The following is a 16,788-nucleotide window of genomic DNA, read 5'->3' on the forward strand; positions in this document are numbered from 1 at the left end:
GGTCAGCCTCACTGACGGTGGGGATGCTACTCCAGATGGGGTAGCTAACCTAAACTAACCTACCTAACCTAACCTAACCTAACGAAGAGAGAGAGAGAGAGAGAGAGAGAGAGAGAGAGAGAGAGAGAGAGAGAGAGAGAGAGAGAGAGAGAGAGAGAGAGAGAGAGAGAGAGAGAGAGAGAGAGAGAGAGAGAGAGAGAGAGAGCTGAAGAGGTCAGCCCCACTGGACGGTGGGGATGCTACTCCAGATGGGGTGAATAGAGTGAAATTAAAGGGGGGGGGGGGCCTTGAAGTCTGTTATATAGCTAATCACAAGCAGCCGAGTTGGGTTTACTGCGCCGTTCGGACTGTGCCCCGGTCAATCGTGTTCTGTGTCGTGCATTTGCATCACGTCGCTGTCCAACCATGTTCTTATCTTGGATTGGAGACAAATTTTTAACACCATTTAGCGCTCAATTTCCTCCACATGCTTCATATGAGACAAAAGTCCCCACGCACTCTTCCAGACACTAACTGACCTGTCAGTTATAAAGTGGAAAGCTCCACATGTTGATGCATGGTGGCTAAAATACAAAAACAGTAGAAAAAGACGCTCTGCACACAGAAAAGATACCACAAGGGGGCAGTCACTGGAACCACAACAAGGATACCGCAATGACTGTCCTTGTGGTATTAATTTGTGTACAGCGTGTCTGTTTTTGATGATGGTGACGATAAAATGGTTTTTAGATGCCAAGCATCTCTTGGTCTCGGCTCCGTCGTCCGTCGTCCGTCCATCCGCCGGCCCAGGAAGACACCGGCGACAATGCCGCTCCAGGAGCCCTTTAAGGGGCAGCGTGCTCGTCTCGTGGCGGCCCAGGAAGACACCGGCAAACACTGTCGCTCCAGCATCTCATGGTCGGGGCTATGTCCCTCCCTTGTTGTGGAGCCGTCCACACCCGCACTGCGCATGCTCGGCTCATCTCGGCCGGCCCAGGAAGACACCGGTAACACTGTCACTCCAGGAGTCATTAAAGGGTAAGACACCACCGGGCGTTCAACAAGCCGAGCATGCGCAGTGGGGGTGTGGACGGCTCCACAACAAGGGAGGGGCATAGCCCCGTCGCATCCAATAAAATTACACCATCTTCCCGTAGGGGAACCCTGAGTAGTATGCGAAACAGCCATGGGTCAACGCAGTTTCCCATTTCGTAGTTCCGTAAGTGAAAAGTGTGGTAGTTACCATGGAAACCAAACTGTAAATATAACGGTAGCTACGTACCTCAGCCTAACGGAAACGACGAACTGAAAACTAATGGGCACTTGAATCGACCCCATGGCTGTTTTGCATACTACTCAGGGTTCCCCTACGGGAAGATGGTGTAATTTTTTTGGCAACCTTCCGGTTGTAATGCGGTATACGAGGTAAAATGTATCAGTGAAGGTTAAACGATGTTAATCAAGGTGTTGTAACGATTAAATTCATTGTTTTGCAAGCATTCAAATAGGTAAGTAGCTAAACCGGAGTAGAAGGCCAGTATCTTCAAAAATTCTTTCTATTTCTTCCTTATTTAGACTTCATAAGAAAATATCCATGTGGGGAATAAGGCCACGTAGTGTGCCGGTCAATGGCCTTCAGTTATGCTACCTTTGTTTTCAAAAGCTTGGGCCTTTTAGGAGAGCTGAGGTATAAAATAAGTCTAAAATAAAAAACAAGCAGGGGGGAAATGTTTTTAATTGTGTTATAGGGAGGCAACAAACAACAAATACTTAAGTGCTAACAAATGAAAGCGCTCTTCTTCTAACAGCACAACGATACATCAGCGAACCGTAATAACGGAAATGATCGGAGCGCCCACGGAAAACAGAAGGCCCCTGTCCAACAGGTAAAGCTTCAGTCGCTTCAGCGTGTGTGCTCTAGGGCAAAAAAAGTAGCCAATCGTTCGCGGGGACCGTGTAAAGCTCGTGTTGTACGTACGCGTCGGGCTACAAGAATACGCTAGACGTCCTCCCGGGAGGGGATGCGATTGCCTTCAGCAAAGGCGAAGGACTCTAGCAGTGGGGAGCGCGCGCAACACAAACACGCCGGCTGTGCCTCGGGAAAGCCAGTCGTATATCATCCGCGTGGCCGCGATCCATTATTTCAGGGAACCCCCCGGCCCTTCCTCCCTATCTACTCCCGGCTGTACTGCGAACGTACGGTGGACCGTGGCGCGTGGTGCGTTCAATATTCCGACGAGCTTGGTCGCATGGCGCAAGAAGTGTAGCGTACGTTGGCGCTCAGGGTTTGCGAACGCAGGCAGCGTGCGCGCAGTGGAGTCATAAAAGGAGACTGCCAGGCGGCTACGCCCCAAAGACGCACGCGTCGTAAATATGTAGCCCGCGTAGCGCCTATTTTATTAACACACTCAAATAGCTCCAAAACTGCACGCCATTTGGCTTACTCCCTCTTCTCAGTTTTTTTTTTTTCGAATCAACGTAGCAGGTATAAAATCCAAAGCTCATTGCCGGAGCAACAAGCTGTGGTTACCAAAGCCCTAGAAACAGCTCGGACTGGCTGCCTCCTGGACCAAGGAGGCTGGCCAAGGCTCCCCTGCCTCTAACCACAATGAATCTAGACAAATTTTTTTGCTCACCTACAACGCCCTACATACTTGTGCCGACCATCAAGTTCACAGAAGGCGACCAAAGCCCTCCTCTGTTTTCCTAATGACACGTGTTTACGCGAACTTTTTGATGCCTGAGAAAGTTATGAGTGTTCCCACTTCCCTTCTCCCATTTCCTCCTTTTAAACTTCTCCCTTTGATCCCATGGACCCCATTCCCCCAGTGCAGCGAATCAAAGCGGGCTCTACCTGGTTAGCCTTCCACCCTTTCCTCTCTCTCTCTCTCGTCTGCTTTCGGTCCTGCATTGCCAACCCTTGTGCAATCAAACGTGAGTCAGGGTGCCTGCTGGGAGTGTCCTGAAGGTTGGATTTATCTTTCTTTCCTATCATTTTCATTCCAACGTCGCCGCGTTATGCGTGTTCACAGCCTGACAGCCAGCAAATGTTCGTGCACAGGATTTTAGCAACATTTGTAAAACACTGCTCGCTCCCATAAAAGCCACCGGCGGGCCACAGATACGATAGCGCCTGAACTATTGCACGAGAATGGGATAATTTAGTGATGCTAATGTAACGAAACTACCCTATAACGAATAAGGATAATGTGATCATGATTACACGTGGATTAGAAATGAGTGTAGGGTGTAAAGATGTGCATAAACAAAAACACAGCTACCGTCTGTTTCCTACTTGAGGGGCCCTATTCTCGACGCACTAAATCCACCCTGAACTGTAAATTCGCCGGAAGTCTTTCCTGATTGGCTTTCACTTTCAGTCACGTGCTTCCGGTTAACAAAGCGGTTGTGTCTGTAGTCATCATTTTTAAGTTTAATGACGTTTACTAGCCCCAGTTTTAAAGTTTGCGCATAATTCTTGGCGGGAAATGAAAAACTAGACGAAATGCAGCGTACATGACAACGTACGCCTGACTTTGGTATTCAACAACAATACCGCTTGTATGACACGCCCTTTCTGTGATTGGATGAGAAAACGGGACGCGCTTTAAATAGTTGCCGGGAACTCTTACGGCACACACGGGAAACTTCAGCCTGCGTAAAAGTGACGTGATGTTACGTAACAGCTTGAAAATGGTGGCTCCTGTCGCTGGGAAATAGGGCAGAAAAATTTCCCCTACCTTCGGCGCCGAGAAATCCCCGTGAATTTGCAGCAGGCGCAGTTTCAAATGACACATGGTTTAAAGCTGTTTCTACCGAAAAAAATGCCGTATTTACTCAATTCTAAGCACCTCCTTTGTTCCGCGATCGCTATGCTCAAAGTGAGGGAAGTGGTTAGATTTGAAAAACCTAAATTACACCCCCCCCCCTCTTTTTTGAGACCGTATTTCGACTAGACCGGCACATTTTATTTGGCCAACTTTCAGCAGAAAAATAGGTACAGGCAGTGAACTTACCGCGTACGTATTATACCCAGTCACCCACCCCACCATTCGAGTCCTTCGCGCCGTTTGGGCGGCCGCTTTCACTATCCAACAGCAGGTTGTCTTCGCTTCCGTCGAAGTGGTTTGTAATCTAAAACATCATAAATTACTTGGCCACAACGTCCACTCGAACCCGTTTCCACGCACCTGAAATCCAACTTGCGATGGTTGCTTAGAAAAGGAGATGGTTAGATTGGCACTTAAACTTCTTTTTCCAATTTTTTTTGCTGGTGCTTAGAATCGGAGTGGCTTAGAATTGAGTAAATACGGTAATAGCTTGACTGTTTAAAAGTCAGCTTTCACGGAGCATAAAAATAACGTCTGGTATTTCGTTTGTATGTCTGGCATTGAATAAAAATTATTTGTTTGGCGTAAGACCAACATAAGAGTCCTCTCCATCACAGAGAGAACCCAACGCATGACATTTGTCCACACTCCTCCTGTGAGCTGGCGGGCACATGGTCGAACTCAAGAGAAAAAATGGCCGCGTATCTGCTCGTTTTGTTGCAAATGTCTACGAAAGACGATAGTCGACTGGCGCCCCTAGCAAGTAAATGCCTCCCTACTCTTTCCCGCTCATCTCTCAAGCTGTTCCTCTCCCGTCTCGTTCCTTCCAAGATAACACGCTGGAGGCTTGCTCAAGTCAATTTAAATTTACCACGTTCCACTGCTCCAAGTCGGGTGCCTCGATGCCAGCGCTGCCGTACGTGAGAGACGCGCACGAATCGGGGCACCAGACTACAAAAGTCATAGAACGACGTTGCCCTACTCCACGAGCGTTCAAGCGTAACACGGAGCCTATCTAGTGGAAACCTTTCGTTGCTGTAGCAGTCGGGTTTTTCAAAATGCCGCCAGGTAGCGCGGGCAACAGCCAGGCGACTGTTTTCTGCAGTTGATGTAGTATTTTATTTGTTATCGCAAAAACCAAGCAGCCGTGAATTTTTAAAATAAAGGAACGCTGCAAATATCACTTATGTATTGATTTTTTCCTTATATTTGGTAATGTATTGTTCCTGCTCAACAATATTGACAAGGATGAGCATCAACACCGGATTTAGACGTTTAGATTTGGCTGTGGGTATATAAGACAACTGCGGAGTACCTGCTTCACTTCGGCCGGGTGGCTCAATTGAGTCACAGGCAGACAGGCAGGCAGGCAGACAAACATCACGGTGGTGTGGATGCTAGGCCGGTGCGACAGTTTTTTCGTGAGAGTGTAGCGCTGTATGTTGAAGGGTTTAAAGTCCAAGAGTATGTGCCTGAATGGTTGGCACGCGTGGAACCACTGACCGCACTAAATCGACTTTTTAACTACAACACCATCCGGAAGAACCGGATTGTGGCTTTGTATTAACTCGTGACGTCTTGTGTTGCAATTTGTTGGTTTTGTGCATGTTGACGTCCGGCAATAAAGAAAGAAAGAAAAAAGCAGACAAACATATAGACAGACCAAAATTTCTGCGTTTAAATGTAGACAAACATACAGACAGACCAAAATTTCTGGGTTTAAATAGGCCGAGAAAGACTATCGTCTTTAAAAATACAAAGAAAACTGACTGTTTTATTCATTACTGCGCTGTTTGAGTTCGATCTTGACAATTAAGGGAATCGGTGGCATCAGTACGACCTGCCGTTATCAGGCGTAGCGTTTTGCTGTCCTTACCGGGTGGTGGTCACGGCCGACTTTTTTATGGGGTCACGGCCGACCCCATAAATTTGTAACATACCACCAGACGATAGCGTGGCGGCTGCGACGGCCGGGAAGGTGATAACGCAACAAAGCTTGCATTAAAGCAGAGAGCTCAAGTATGCTACTAAATGCTATTTAAAAAACTTAATAGATTCGGCAAAAAAGATTGTGTGATGTTCTTTAGCTTATTAACACCCCCCGTTCGCTCGCTTTTTGATCAACGCTACTTGATCACCGCATGTGTTGACGCCACTTTTAACCTGAAGAAATGCGTTTTTCGTACCAGCATCAGTTGCTGTCCTATTTTTATAATACGTGCCATGTGTTTTTATATCTTTTATGCGCAATATTTGATAGCTTGGTGGTATTTTTTATGAGCTAAGTGTCAAATTACACAATACGTCGTCATAGCTATACGTGCATCACGTCACTGATTGCTTACGTTTTTCTGACGCAAAAAACATGGCGAATTACTGTGAATTTATGCAGTCGAGAATAGGCCCCGGGCTCTTGAAAGGTAGCGGTAAGACGGCACAGCAGTTACGACACTCGGCAGCGGCCCCACCCTTTTCTCGTCGTTAGTTCACCGTCATACAGTGAAATGATCGTAAGAGACGCCGCCATGGTTTAAAGTAACCTTCTGGAAGAAAATCTGCCTGGGCTGACCACGCCTTGCTTACGCTTGTTTATAATGTGAAGTGTCCCGCGCGACTATAATCATGTCACAGTACGGCCCATGCGTCCTGCTTGTCTACAAAAGTGGCTTACGATACTTTTCGACTGCTCATTTCATAAGTTAGATAAACCTTGCGCGAAAAAGCAAAACAAAAATATAGCCAATTATTTCGATGTTTTCGTCTAGGCGGGGCTGTTTAGATGTTTTACTGCGTAGTACGTGGCATGATGTCGGGGAGTTATGCATACCCCTCTGTAAAGACCAATATAGTATTGCGTTCTGCAAGTTTTACAGCTGAAGAACCCCTTATCGCGTTATTTAATTTTAGATATGGACCCCACCCCTACTTCTTGGAGTGGATAAGTGAGGTATACATCCCCGCTTTATTTGAATACTAGTTACGTTCCGAAATTCAAACTCACAGCTACGATCAGGCTTTTTTTTTTTAAAGCTGGCCTAACGAGCGCAGAATAACTGCGTCAGCATGTTTGGATTAAAGCGGTCGAAACGATCCAACCTTACGAACGCCTGAACATCAGATGGGCTCGAATGACAGGATTATTCACCAACTACTGACCGCACCAACCTCTTCGATATTGGCATGAGTACGAGGGCCACAGTAAGGTGACGCATGACAAGCACTTTGTCCCTTTCCATGCATTTCTGCATCCTAAGCTGCTTACACAAGCTGCTAACTTAAAACACCTTCGCTGTGGAACAGAGAGAGAATGCGGCAAAGCGCACTATATTGGCTGCACCCAATTTGTGAACCAGTTCGTCGAATGGAGCCGCATGCGTCGGAGCCGCATGCGTCGTCATGAGCGGTTCGCAAATGTACCAAATGCGTGGGGCACTTATCGTGCTCTTTACGCGGCAACTCTACTCAAGCAACCCGGATTTTGGACACACCCTGTCACAGCGTGTCTCACATGAGCGCGATATCTCAACTTATATACACTTATATACACTGCGATATACACGCCAACCCTGTGAAATGTAAGGCAGGGTTCAGACTGTTGCCGCCACTGTCGTAATAACTTTAAAGAATGACGTAATTTCACGTCTCAGACAACCGAACTGCGTGAAATGCCGTTTTTTTTTACGCCCATAGATGACGATATGGCTTTTGCGTCGGTAGTGTGAACATAGCCTAGGAATACTTGGAAATCATCAATGGGATGAAGCGAAGAATACAATCACACTGCGCTGGACGGCGTCACTTGACATCTTCACGCAACTCCGATAACCCACGCTCTTTGTGTGTACGATAAAGCGGTGGTGATAACGACGCTTTACGTCACCAATTTTGTGTCGCACATGCTATAAGAACGAGAAAATTTGACGCCATCAACGTGCTGTTAGCCGTGCGCCTTGAGCGCTGCATAACGCAAGTGACTCCAATGGGGAGAAACATCTTCAGCGCTTTGCTTGCGCTGGTATTCGTAGCAGTAACTTCCTTTACAAGCCCAGTTCAAGGCGAATCACATAAGTCGAACCGCTCGTTCGTAGTAGACTACCAAAACGACCGCTTCCTCAAGGATGGCGAGCCTTTCCGCTACGTCTCCGGCGACATCCACTACTTTCGCATCCCAAAGGCCTTCTGGCGAGATAGACTCCACAAGATGAAGATGGCCGGCCTGAACGCCCTGCAGACTTACGTAGAATGGAGTGGTCACGAGCCGGCGCCCGGCAAGTACTACTTCGAAGAAAACTACGACCTGGAGACCTTCCTCAAGCTGGCGCAGGAGGTCGGACTCTACGTCATCCTGCGGCCCGGTCCCTACATCTGCGCCGAGCGGGACAACGGCGGTCTTCCCTACTGGCTACTCAGGATCAATCCTCAGATGAAGTACAGGACGTCGGACAATACGTACCTGAAAGCGGTGGACAGCTGGCTTGACCACCTGCTGCCGATGGTTGTTCCGTACCTGTACAAGAACGGAGGGCCTATAATCACTGTCCAGGTAAGGACCGGGACAAAGGGCAATTCTGGTGTGTCTTGTAACCTTTTTTAGTGGCTTTTAGTTGAGAAGCCGGAAGTTGTCACTAGCCTGACTTACACACGGATGGCCCTAGAGCAGACTACAAGCGTTAAAATTTCGTCGTTGGCTTTTGTAGCGTGAGCTACACTGGCCGAGGTTGAGCAGTTTTGCGTGGCTCCTGGAGAGCCGTGCTGCGCATGCGCGAGAATCAGTGACGTCACTCGGCGCACAGAACGTTGCTCGCTGCCCGGCGTCTCTCACACACCCAACGCACCAAGCGTCTTCGCCGACCTCCGTTCTGCACGTGGCGGCCAGGTCCACTTGATGGTCATGCGAGGGGTGGCCGGGTGTGCAACCGATAGCTCCTGCGTCGCAGCAACACCGGCGTGCGCCTGTGGAACCAGCTTAGCTCTGGGGCGATTGGTGACGCTGCGCCGGAGCGGCTTGATAAATATACATGTGTAACGTAAAGCGTATACCGTGTGTGTATCATTGAAGCAGCAGTTAGCATGGTAATCAACCTAATCCTAGACAACCAGGAAAGCTACGAATAACCAGGTGAACCTTAGCTCACGCTGCGTATATCCTGGCATAGCCGAGCTAAGCCAGTGCTAATTTTATATGTTGACGCAATATATATTTGAGAAACACCAGATAACAAATTTAATCCGGCTTATTGCAGCCCGGCGAGGCTTCGTAATAAGGAATCCTTTAAACAAGACAACTTCTCGTGATGTTGCACTTTAAATAAAGAAAACAATGGGCCTAAAAATAGTGCTACTTACTGCCCGACGCCTCGTTGCAGGTGGAGAACGAGTACGGGCTGTACGGCGGAGTGTGCGACAAGAGGTACATGAAGCATCTAGTGGACAAGTTCCAGGAACATCTGGGTGCGGACAACGTCCTCTTTCGGACAGATACCCCCGAAGACAGAGCGTACGAGTGCGACCGCGTAGAAGGAACGCTGGTCACAACCGACTTCGGTCCCACCAAGGCTACAATTCAACAGGCCTTCGACGCCGTAAAACGGGCACAGGCCCACGGGCCGTTCGTCGTCACCGAGTACTACTGCGGACGACAGGTGAGCAGGTTCGGAAATTTAGAGGTTCAATTGAAAACGGCCGTGAGTGTTTATTGTTAATGTGTGAGCATCACTCAGGTGTTATTTGGCTCAACTGGCGAAAATCTCGCCGTCCCCATATCAACGGAACCATAAAGTAAAAAGAACCACGAACCTATCGTCAAAACACCAATTGGCTGTGAACTGACCTTTTAAAAAATAGTGGAGTCTTCTTTTCTTTCTTACATTTCCCCTGAGAAAATGTCTTCTCAGCAATGCGTTTGTGCGACGTTTAAAAGGGCTCAACGTAAAGATTACTATCGGTAAAGCGTGCTTTCTCGAAAGTGCATTTCAGTGAAACCCACTCAGTAAGAAAAGAAACAGTTATTGCGTGTTTCGTCCCAACATACACTCACCAACACTAAACGCAGTAGCCCGAAACTCAGCGACACAACGTGGTAACATAACTCAGCGAAAAGGAATGCGTACGAATCGAATTCTCGTATTATAAAAGAATGCTCAGGTGGCTCGACCGTTTTTGTTTAGGAATCACAGGGAAATATTTTAAAAAAGACAACGAAAAGGAGTTAAGTGAATATGGGAGATAAAAGATCCAGCCCGTACTTTTGTGACTGGTGTCCGTATTTGTGCCAATGTATGTCAAGAATGGAAATTATAATTGAAAAAGCTAAATGTAATATTGACTTTAATTAACTAAATTAACTAAACAGAAAATTATTTGTCATAAGCAAGATTTTGTTCTTTCGGGAACCAAAGTTGCCGCTGGTTGAAAGAATCAGGTTACTTTATCGTGCGCCGAAATCTCGTACACACGGGCGTTTTTGGAGGCGAAAAGCAAAAACGCCCGTGTGTACGAGATTTCGGCGCACGATAAAGATCCCCAGGTGGTCAAAATTAATCCGGAGCCCTCCACTACGGCGCGCCTCATCGCCTGCGTTGCGTCGGCGCGTGAACCTCACAATCAATCAATCAACTTTTTATTTAACACAATGTTATTGATAGGGTAATGAGTACTAATGACATAGAGCCAGCTACCCATTCATTGTTGAAAGCATGACTCCCTGGTTATTGATTTTTTTATTAAGCAAATTAGCGTTGATCGTGTTGAAACCTTAGCACACCAGGCGCACGCTATAACGAGCTTTCAAAATCTTGCATCCGGACCCGCAGGACGTATGGTCCCTCCCCCACGACAAGGTCGACAAGCGTCTCATCGTCGACACCTTCGAGAAGATCATGTCCCACTACAACGGCTCGGTAAACTTCTACATGTTCCAAGGGGGCACGAACTACGGCTTCACAAACGGAAACCGGCCTCCCCCGCAACTGACCAGCTACGATCACGGCTCCCCGCTCTCCGAGTCCGGTGACCCGACGGACCTCTACTACATGATCCGGAACGCAACCGCAAAGTTCCTTCCGCTTCCACCTGGTCCGGTTCCGGTTCCGACTCCCAAGCTAGACCTGGGAACCGTTTCTCTGACGCGCAGCGCGTCCCTGACGGAAGCGATGGACTGGTTCCGCAGCCGCGGTTACATCCGCACAGTCCTGGCTGAACGGCCGTTGACGTTCGAAGAGCTGGACCATGGCTTCGGTTTCGTTGTCTACCGTACGGTCGTTCCGTTCAGGCCCAAGAGCCCGTCACTCTTGACGGTGTCCGGCATCAAGGACAGGGGTTACGTCATCACGAAGATGACTCGAAGCGTCCTAAGCGATGACGAGAAAATATACAGCACGCCCGTGGTGGCAGCCCAGGGGGAAAACCTCACCATTTTTGTGGAGAATCAGGGCCGCCAGAACTACGGAAGGAACAACCACGATCCTAAGGTAAGGGCAACGACCTGACTCGACTGCTTTTGTGGGTGAATAAGTAGTGTGACGTTATTAGTTAAGGGATTTCGTATGTGGCTGAATTGTTGGAGTACTCGGGTAGGACAGGTTTGCGCACGGGTCACGCAGAGTCTCGATCACGGCGATGTGTGGAGGGGAGTGGAGAACGTTTTTTTTATTATACCGTTGAGTGCTACCGTAGACGGTGGGTGGACATCCTAGTCAGGTAGTCCGCGCTGTGCTGCGGCGGCCCGGGTGCGCGTCACAAGAAACTCCTGATCCGCGAGTTGGCCACTGCGCATCAAGCTCTTCCACTGCTCAAGGGTGTGTGGTTGTAGGGTTGGGTGTTGGCAGGGCACATCCAAACCAAATTAGTTGTATTTGGGGTGCCGGGTCAGTATGGGCAGTTAAGGGGGGGGGGGGGGGGGGTATGCGGTTACCAGTAAAAAAATACAGAGAAGAAAAACCACATGTCATTTTTGGTGGCATGCAGGCGTTTTGCTAATTATAAGTTTCAGATTTGTGGGGAAAATTATTGCATTACGGGGGCTTCGAATGAGGTCTTTTTGCTAGAGCTAAAGGGTGCAAACTGAACGTATTTTGATTTAGTGCCTTATAAATGTTTGCCAAAATTGTTTAAGCGATATGCAGGTACAGCGAGGTTTGCAAATTTTAAAGCTTTATTTCTCGCGAATTAGAAGTTTTCTAAATTTAGAAACGTTTGGGTTGAATCAATTAACCTTCACTGTAACCTGCATACGCAGTAGCTGTTTGCGTAGCAAAAAAAAACAACAACAAAAAAAAAAAACAGTTTAACCCAATTATGTGTAGGCCAACGCTATTAAGTAGGGTTCGGAAGGAATGTACTGTTGGACTAGTTGGTGCAGATTCATCGTAATATACTACGGGATACAAGAAACACTGCGCTGTTCTTTGCCTTCTGTCTCTTGTTGTATACCGCATTGGTCTATTACAACATAACTGTAATGTTGGCCCAAACAGGACTTTTGATATTACTGAATACGAAAGAGAGAGAAAAAACGTAACTAAAAAAAGCGCGAGATTCAAAAGTCACATGCTTTTTGGATTTATATTCAAAAGAAAGGGTTAATTTCTAGTGTGTGCTTCTGAAAATAGGACGCGAGTAAAAAAATAAAAGAGGAGATGAAGCATGCTGACAACTCTGAAGATTCACCAGCAAATACTTTGATGAACTCATCCAACTGCAATCCATTTTACCTCCCCCCTCTTGTTGTATGCAATCTGCGCTGTCTGGAAGTCTGGCATCATGGTATTGAATGGAAAGGCCGTGAACAATTGAAAGCACTCGTTATATCTCCGATAAGGCAGCAAATGTGGCTGTCGTTCAGAGATAGATACTCAGAAGCCAATCGAAAACACCCGCCTTTATCTGCCAAACAATACGAAGCGATAGTCGGAAACCGTAATCTCCAGCCGTCAGAATTACGAGGAACTCTATGCTACCCTCGCGAACGTTTCACCAGGTGCGCGATAGGCAGGGGAGCTGAATCTGCGGGCAGTCTGAAAAAACGAAGAAAAAAAACCCCCACCCCTCAATTCTTCAAACAAAAAATTCCGGGCCATATCTGCTCACGTGAAACCCGGGAAGTGGCGAAGCACGCAGTGCATAAATGTATCCTTGGTGCCTTGGTGTTCTTGCCAACGGAGATGAAACCGTTGGGGGCTACAGGTATGCAGCTTTGCTGTAAAAGTCCTGCGTCTTTAAAGCACGAAGCGTTCTATTGCGAGGCGTGAACGAGTGTCCCGGTGTTTTAGATGCAGAGCATCTGATTCACTCGCCTTGTCCCTCCGGCGTCGTCGTCGTTGTCGTCGGCGTTGTCCACCCCTCCCCCATTATCCTCGCCGCGCCAGCTGCGCTCTCCGCCGCTCACCCCCTCTCCTCTCCGATAGCGAACACTCTCTCGCGAGGGGAATTGGATTGGATTCGATTGGCTTGGATTGGATTGGATTAAAGTGGATTGTGTTGGATTGTGTTGCGTCATGGCCGCGGCACGTTGCGTCATAGCCGCGGCAGACGCGCTGGGGCCGGCGCATGTGCAGTACTCTCTCTTCCGCGGTTTCCTCTCCTTCGGGCGCGCTGCGGTGTGCCGTTCTCCGGCGAAGCAACATCCACGCTTGGCTCAAACACCTAGAGTCCACGCCGCTTTACAAGTACGCCAACGTCATCATCGACTGGGACCGGCTTACGCAGTCCCCTCAACGTTATGCGCGCTTTAAAACGCGGTCCCTTCGCCGCTCGGCCTATGCGTCGTATCTACACAGGGGTTCCCGCTAGGGGAGGTGGGAGTTTTTTTTTAGTACCCGTTACGTTCTAGCGCGAGGCGTAAACGAGTTTCCCGGCGTTTTATTAGCGTGACTACATCAAACGGTGGTTACGGCGACGACATTAGACGCCGCCAGCCCGAGCCCCTAGAGTGCTTCGCCCTTAAAAGCGCAGCACAGTGCAACAAGCGGATAACTTTTTTGGGCTTTTAAAGCTGTAAATATCTGGAGACACTAAGATAACGAACAGTGTAACCATTCCGAAGTTGGCCACCTTAATCAGCCACCGATCTTGTAATCCACATGTCGCTTTGGAAACGCACGTATCTAACCTCTGATCAAATGTTTTTTGTTTCAATAAGTGCGGGGTAGCTGTGGTTATTTCTTTGGTTATTACATTGGTTATTATTTGGTTATTTGGTTGGTAGCTTTGGTCAATTTGCTGATCTAAACGGCTGCCGTTAAACCACTAGAGTGAACTCTCGTTATAATGAAATATATTTATTCAAAATCTTCATTTAAGTGTTTAATGGACACCAATACAGAGCGACTCCTTTCCGCTCTTAACAAAACATCGCTTATAGCGAAGTCAGTGTCTTGTCCGTTGGGCCGCGTTTTGACGACAGTTTACTGCATTTAAAATGTTATTTTGCGTCATCATTTCGTATACTTTCTTGCCTTTATAACCACCCCGTCTGCAGAAACCATCGACAGAAAACAGCGTTAACGTGGCTCTTTAATGTACCCCTTGAAGAAGCTATGCATAACACAACTAAAAATGTTCTGCGCATAAAAACCATTTAATCAATCTGTCACCGACGGTGCTTGCCACCGCAACGCATTCAAAGAAAATTAAAACTTGTTCTAGCTGCCGATAGACCGCTAACACACCTGTTTTCTGTTTTCCTTTTGTCTTTCAAAAACACACGCAGGGCATCATTTCTAGCGTGAAACTCGGCCGCGCAATACTGACCAACTGGACCATGGAAGGGGTGCCACTGATCTCGAAGGAAGACATTGTACGACTCGACCAGTTCCTCTCAGGGCAAGCAAGCGTCACCGGAAGGGGTAACCAACCCGACGTGCCGGCTTTCTTCTACGGTACCTTCACACTGCCCCAGGGCCAGGCGCCCTTGGACACCTTTTTCGATCCCACTGGTTGGGGCAAGGGCGTGGCCATAGTGAACGGCTTCAACCTGGGCCGCTATTGGCCGGCCACAGGGCCGCAGGTGACCCTGTACGTGCCCGGTTCGCTCCTACGTCCCTACCCCGAACAAAATACCCTCATTGTGTTCGAGACCGAAGCCTACCCCACCGGAGCCCAGAATGTTCGATTTGTCGACAAGCCGAACGTCGACGGGCCTATTCCGAACCAGCCATCTCAATGACAAAAGCTTCGCAAGTACTCGACGAAATGAAATATGAGATCAATAAATTTTGTTTTCTAAACCGGTAACTGAAACTAAGCCAGTGGAAATTGTTTGTATCTTTTTAAGATCTAGTGCGGGACAGAACGTGCGCACGGATTTGCACCGAGAGAATGAGATGGAGAGAGGGAGAATGTTTTAATGTGCTCATAGGTTAGCCTGGCAGGTTGCCTGATTTAATGTCAGACAGAGATGGTATTGCGATTTAAGTCGGTTCAGTTCACCTGCTGCTGAAGTCATCTCGCTCTATCGCGACACTTTTTATCTTTGTAATCCTCCGTTCAAAAACACCTGCAAAGTGGCCTGTAGACATTTTAACTAACTAACTAACTAACTAACTAACTAACTAGCTAGCTAGCTAACTGACTGACTGACTGACTGACTAACTAACTAACTAACTGACTGACTGACTGACTAAGTAACTAACTAAAACTAATAAATAAATAAATAAATAAATAAATAAATAAAGCTTGCCGCTTTTTGCGACGCGTAAGAACAGTAAGATAGCCCTCAGCATGGATGGATGGATGGCAAAACGTTTATTGAGCTTAAAGGGAAGGGGTATAAGGGCGTGGTTAGCCTCCTAAGTCCAGGAGGCCTCTTGTCCGGGCTGCCTCCAGTGCGCGCCGCACCAGGGCGACCTGGCGCTCCGGTGCGGAGCTGGTCAGCTCGGACTCCCACTGCTCAGGGGAAGGGGAGGGGTGGGGATGTGGGTGTTGGGGGCAGGAGAAGACGAGGTGGTAGGTGTTGAGAGGGATGTGACAATGGGGGCAGTCGGGTTGAAAGAGAGAAGGGGAAATGTGGGATAGAATGATGTGGTTAAAGTATGTTTCGGTCTGTAGTCGGCGGAGGATGTAGGCCTGTTGGGCGGTGAGGGAAGGGTGGGGGGGGCGGGTATCGCCGTCGGGAGTTTGTGTGGTGGGAGAGGATGGAGTTGTACGTGGGGTCGAGAGGTGTCAGGGCTGCTGGGTCTGGGGGTGGGGGAGTTATTTGGTCGAGGCTAGGCGAGGGAAGTGCCCGGGTAATAAGTGCGCGGGCTGCGGCGTGGGCCGCCTCATTCCCTGCCAGGCCGGAGTGGCCGGGGGTCCAGACAATGGAGAAGTCAATGTCTTCAGGGAGGCGTTGAAGGAGGTGAATGGCTGCTGGCGGGGCGAGGCCGGCTTGGTAGAGGCGGCACGCTTGCTGCGAGTCGGTTATTATGGTCAGATAGGGTTGGTGGCAGTGGGTCAGGGCAGCGTGAGCGATGGCGAGGGACTCGGCGGTGAGCGTGGGGATGTGGCGGTAGGAGGCCGCGGTGGGGAGGCGGCCCTCGTTGTTAAGGACTGCGATGGTGGTGCTGTGGCGGGTTGAGGACTGCGCGATGTCGGTATAGCGGGTGTTGGGATCCGAGCCGTAGCGTTTTTCGAGGAATCGGACGCGGGCGTTGCGGCGGCCTTGGTTGTAGATGGGGTGCATATGCTTGGGGACGGGGGGGACGTGGATGCGTTGACGAATGGAGAGGGGGATACGTCGGGGCGCGTGTGGGGTGGCAGGGGCCGTGCGTCCGATGACCTGAAGTACCCGTCGACCAGCCGGTGTGAGGGAGAGTCGGTGCAGGTGGGAAGTGCGTTGGGCTTCCAAGATTTCTGTGAGGGTGTTGTGTAGGCCAAGCTGGAGGAGGCGTGTGTTGGAAGTGTAGGTAGGGAGGCCTAAGGCTGCTTTGTAGGTCTTGCGGATCAGAGCGTCCAGCTTGCTAGCTTCCTGTGTCTTGAGGTTGACGAAAGGGCAGCTGTATGT

The 16,788-nt window shown here is 48.9% G+C and overlaps 1 protein-coding gene across 1 annotated transcript; it reads left to right on the forward strand.

Annotated features, from left to right (window-relative positions):
- Positions 1–7,853: 7,853 nt before the first annotated feature.
- LOC144163221 (beta-galactosidase-like) lies at positions 7,854–15,051 on the forward strand (the record flags this gene model as incomplete). Its single annotated transcript, XM_077694079.1, is given in 4 exon segments — positions 7,854–8,352; positions 9,176–9,451; positions 10,622–11,278; positions 14,518–15,051. Coding segments are annotated over 4 exon segments (1,888 nt in total), but the record flags the coding sequence as incomplete, so codon positions are not given.
- Positions 15,052–16,788: the final 1,737 nt, after the last annotated feature.

Source organism: Haemaphysalis longicornis, unplaced genomic scaffold, assembly GCF_048455015.1.
Source record: "Haemaphysalis longicornis isolate Haplotype H1 unplaced genomic scaffold, Haemaphysalis longicornis Haplotype H1 scaffold_12, whole genome shotgun sequence".
NCBI lineage: Eukaryota > Metazoa > Arthropoda > Arachnida > Ixodida > Ixodidae > Haemaphysalis > Haemaphysalis longicornis.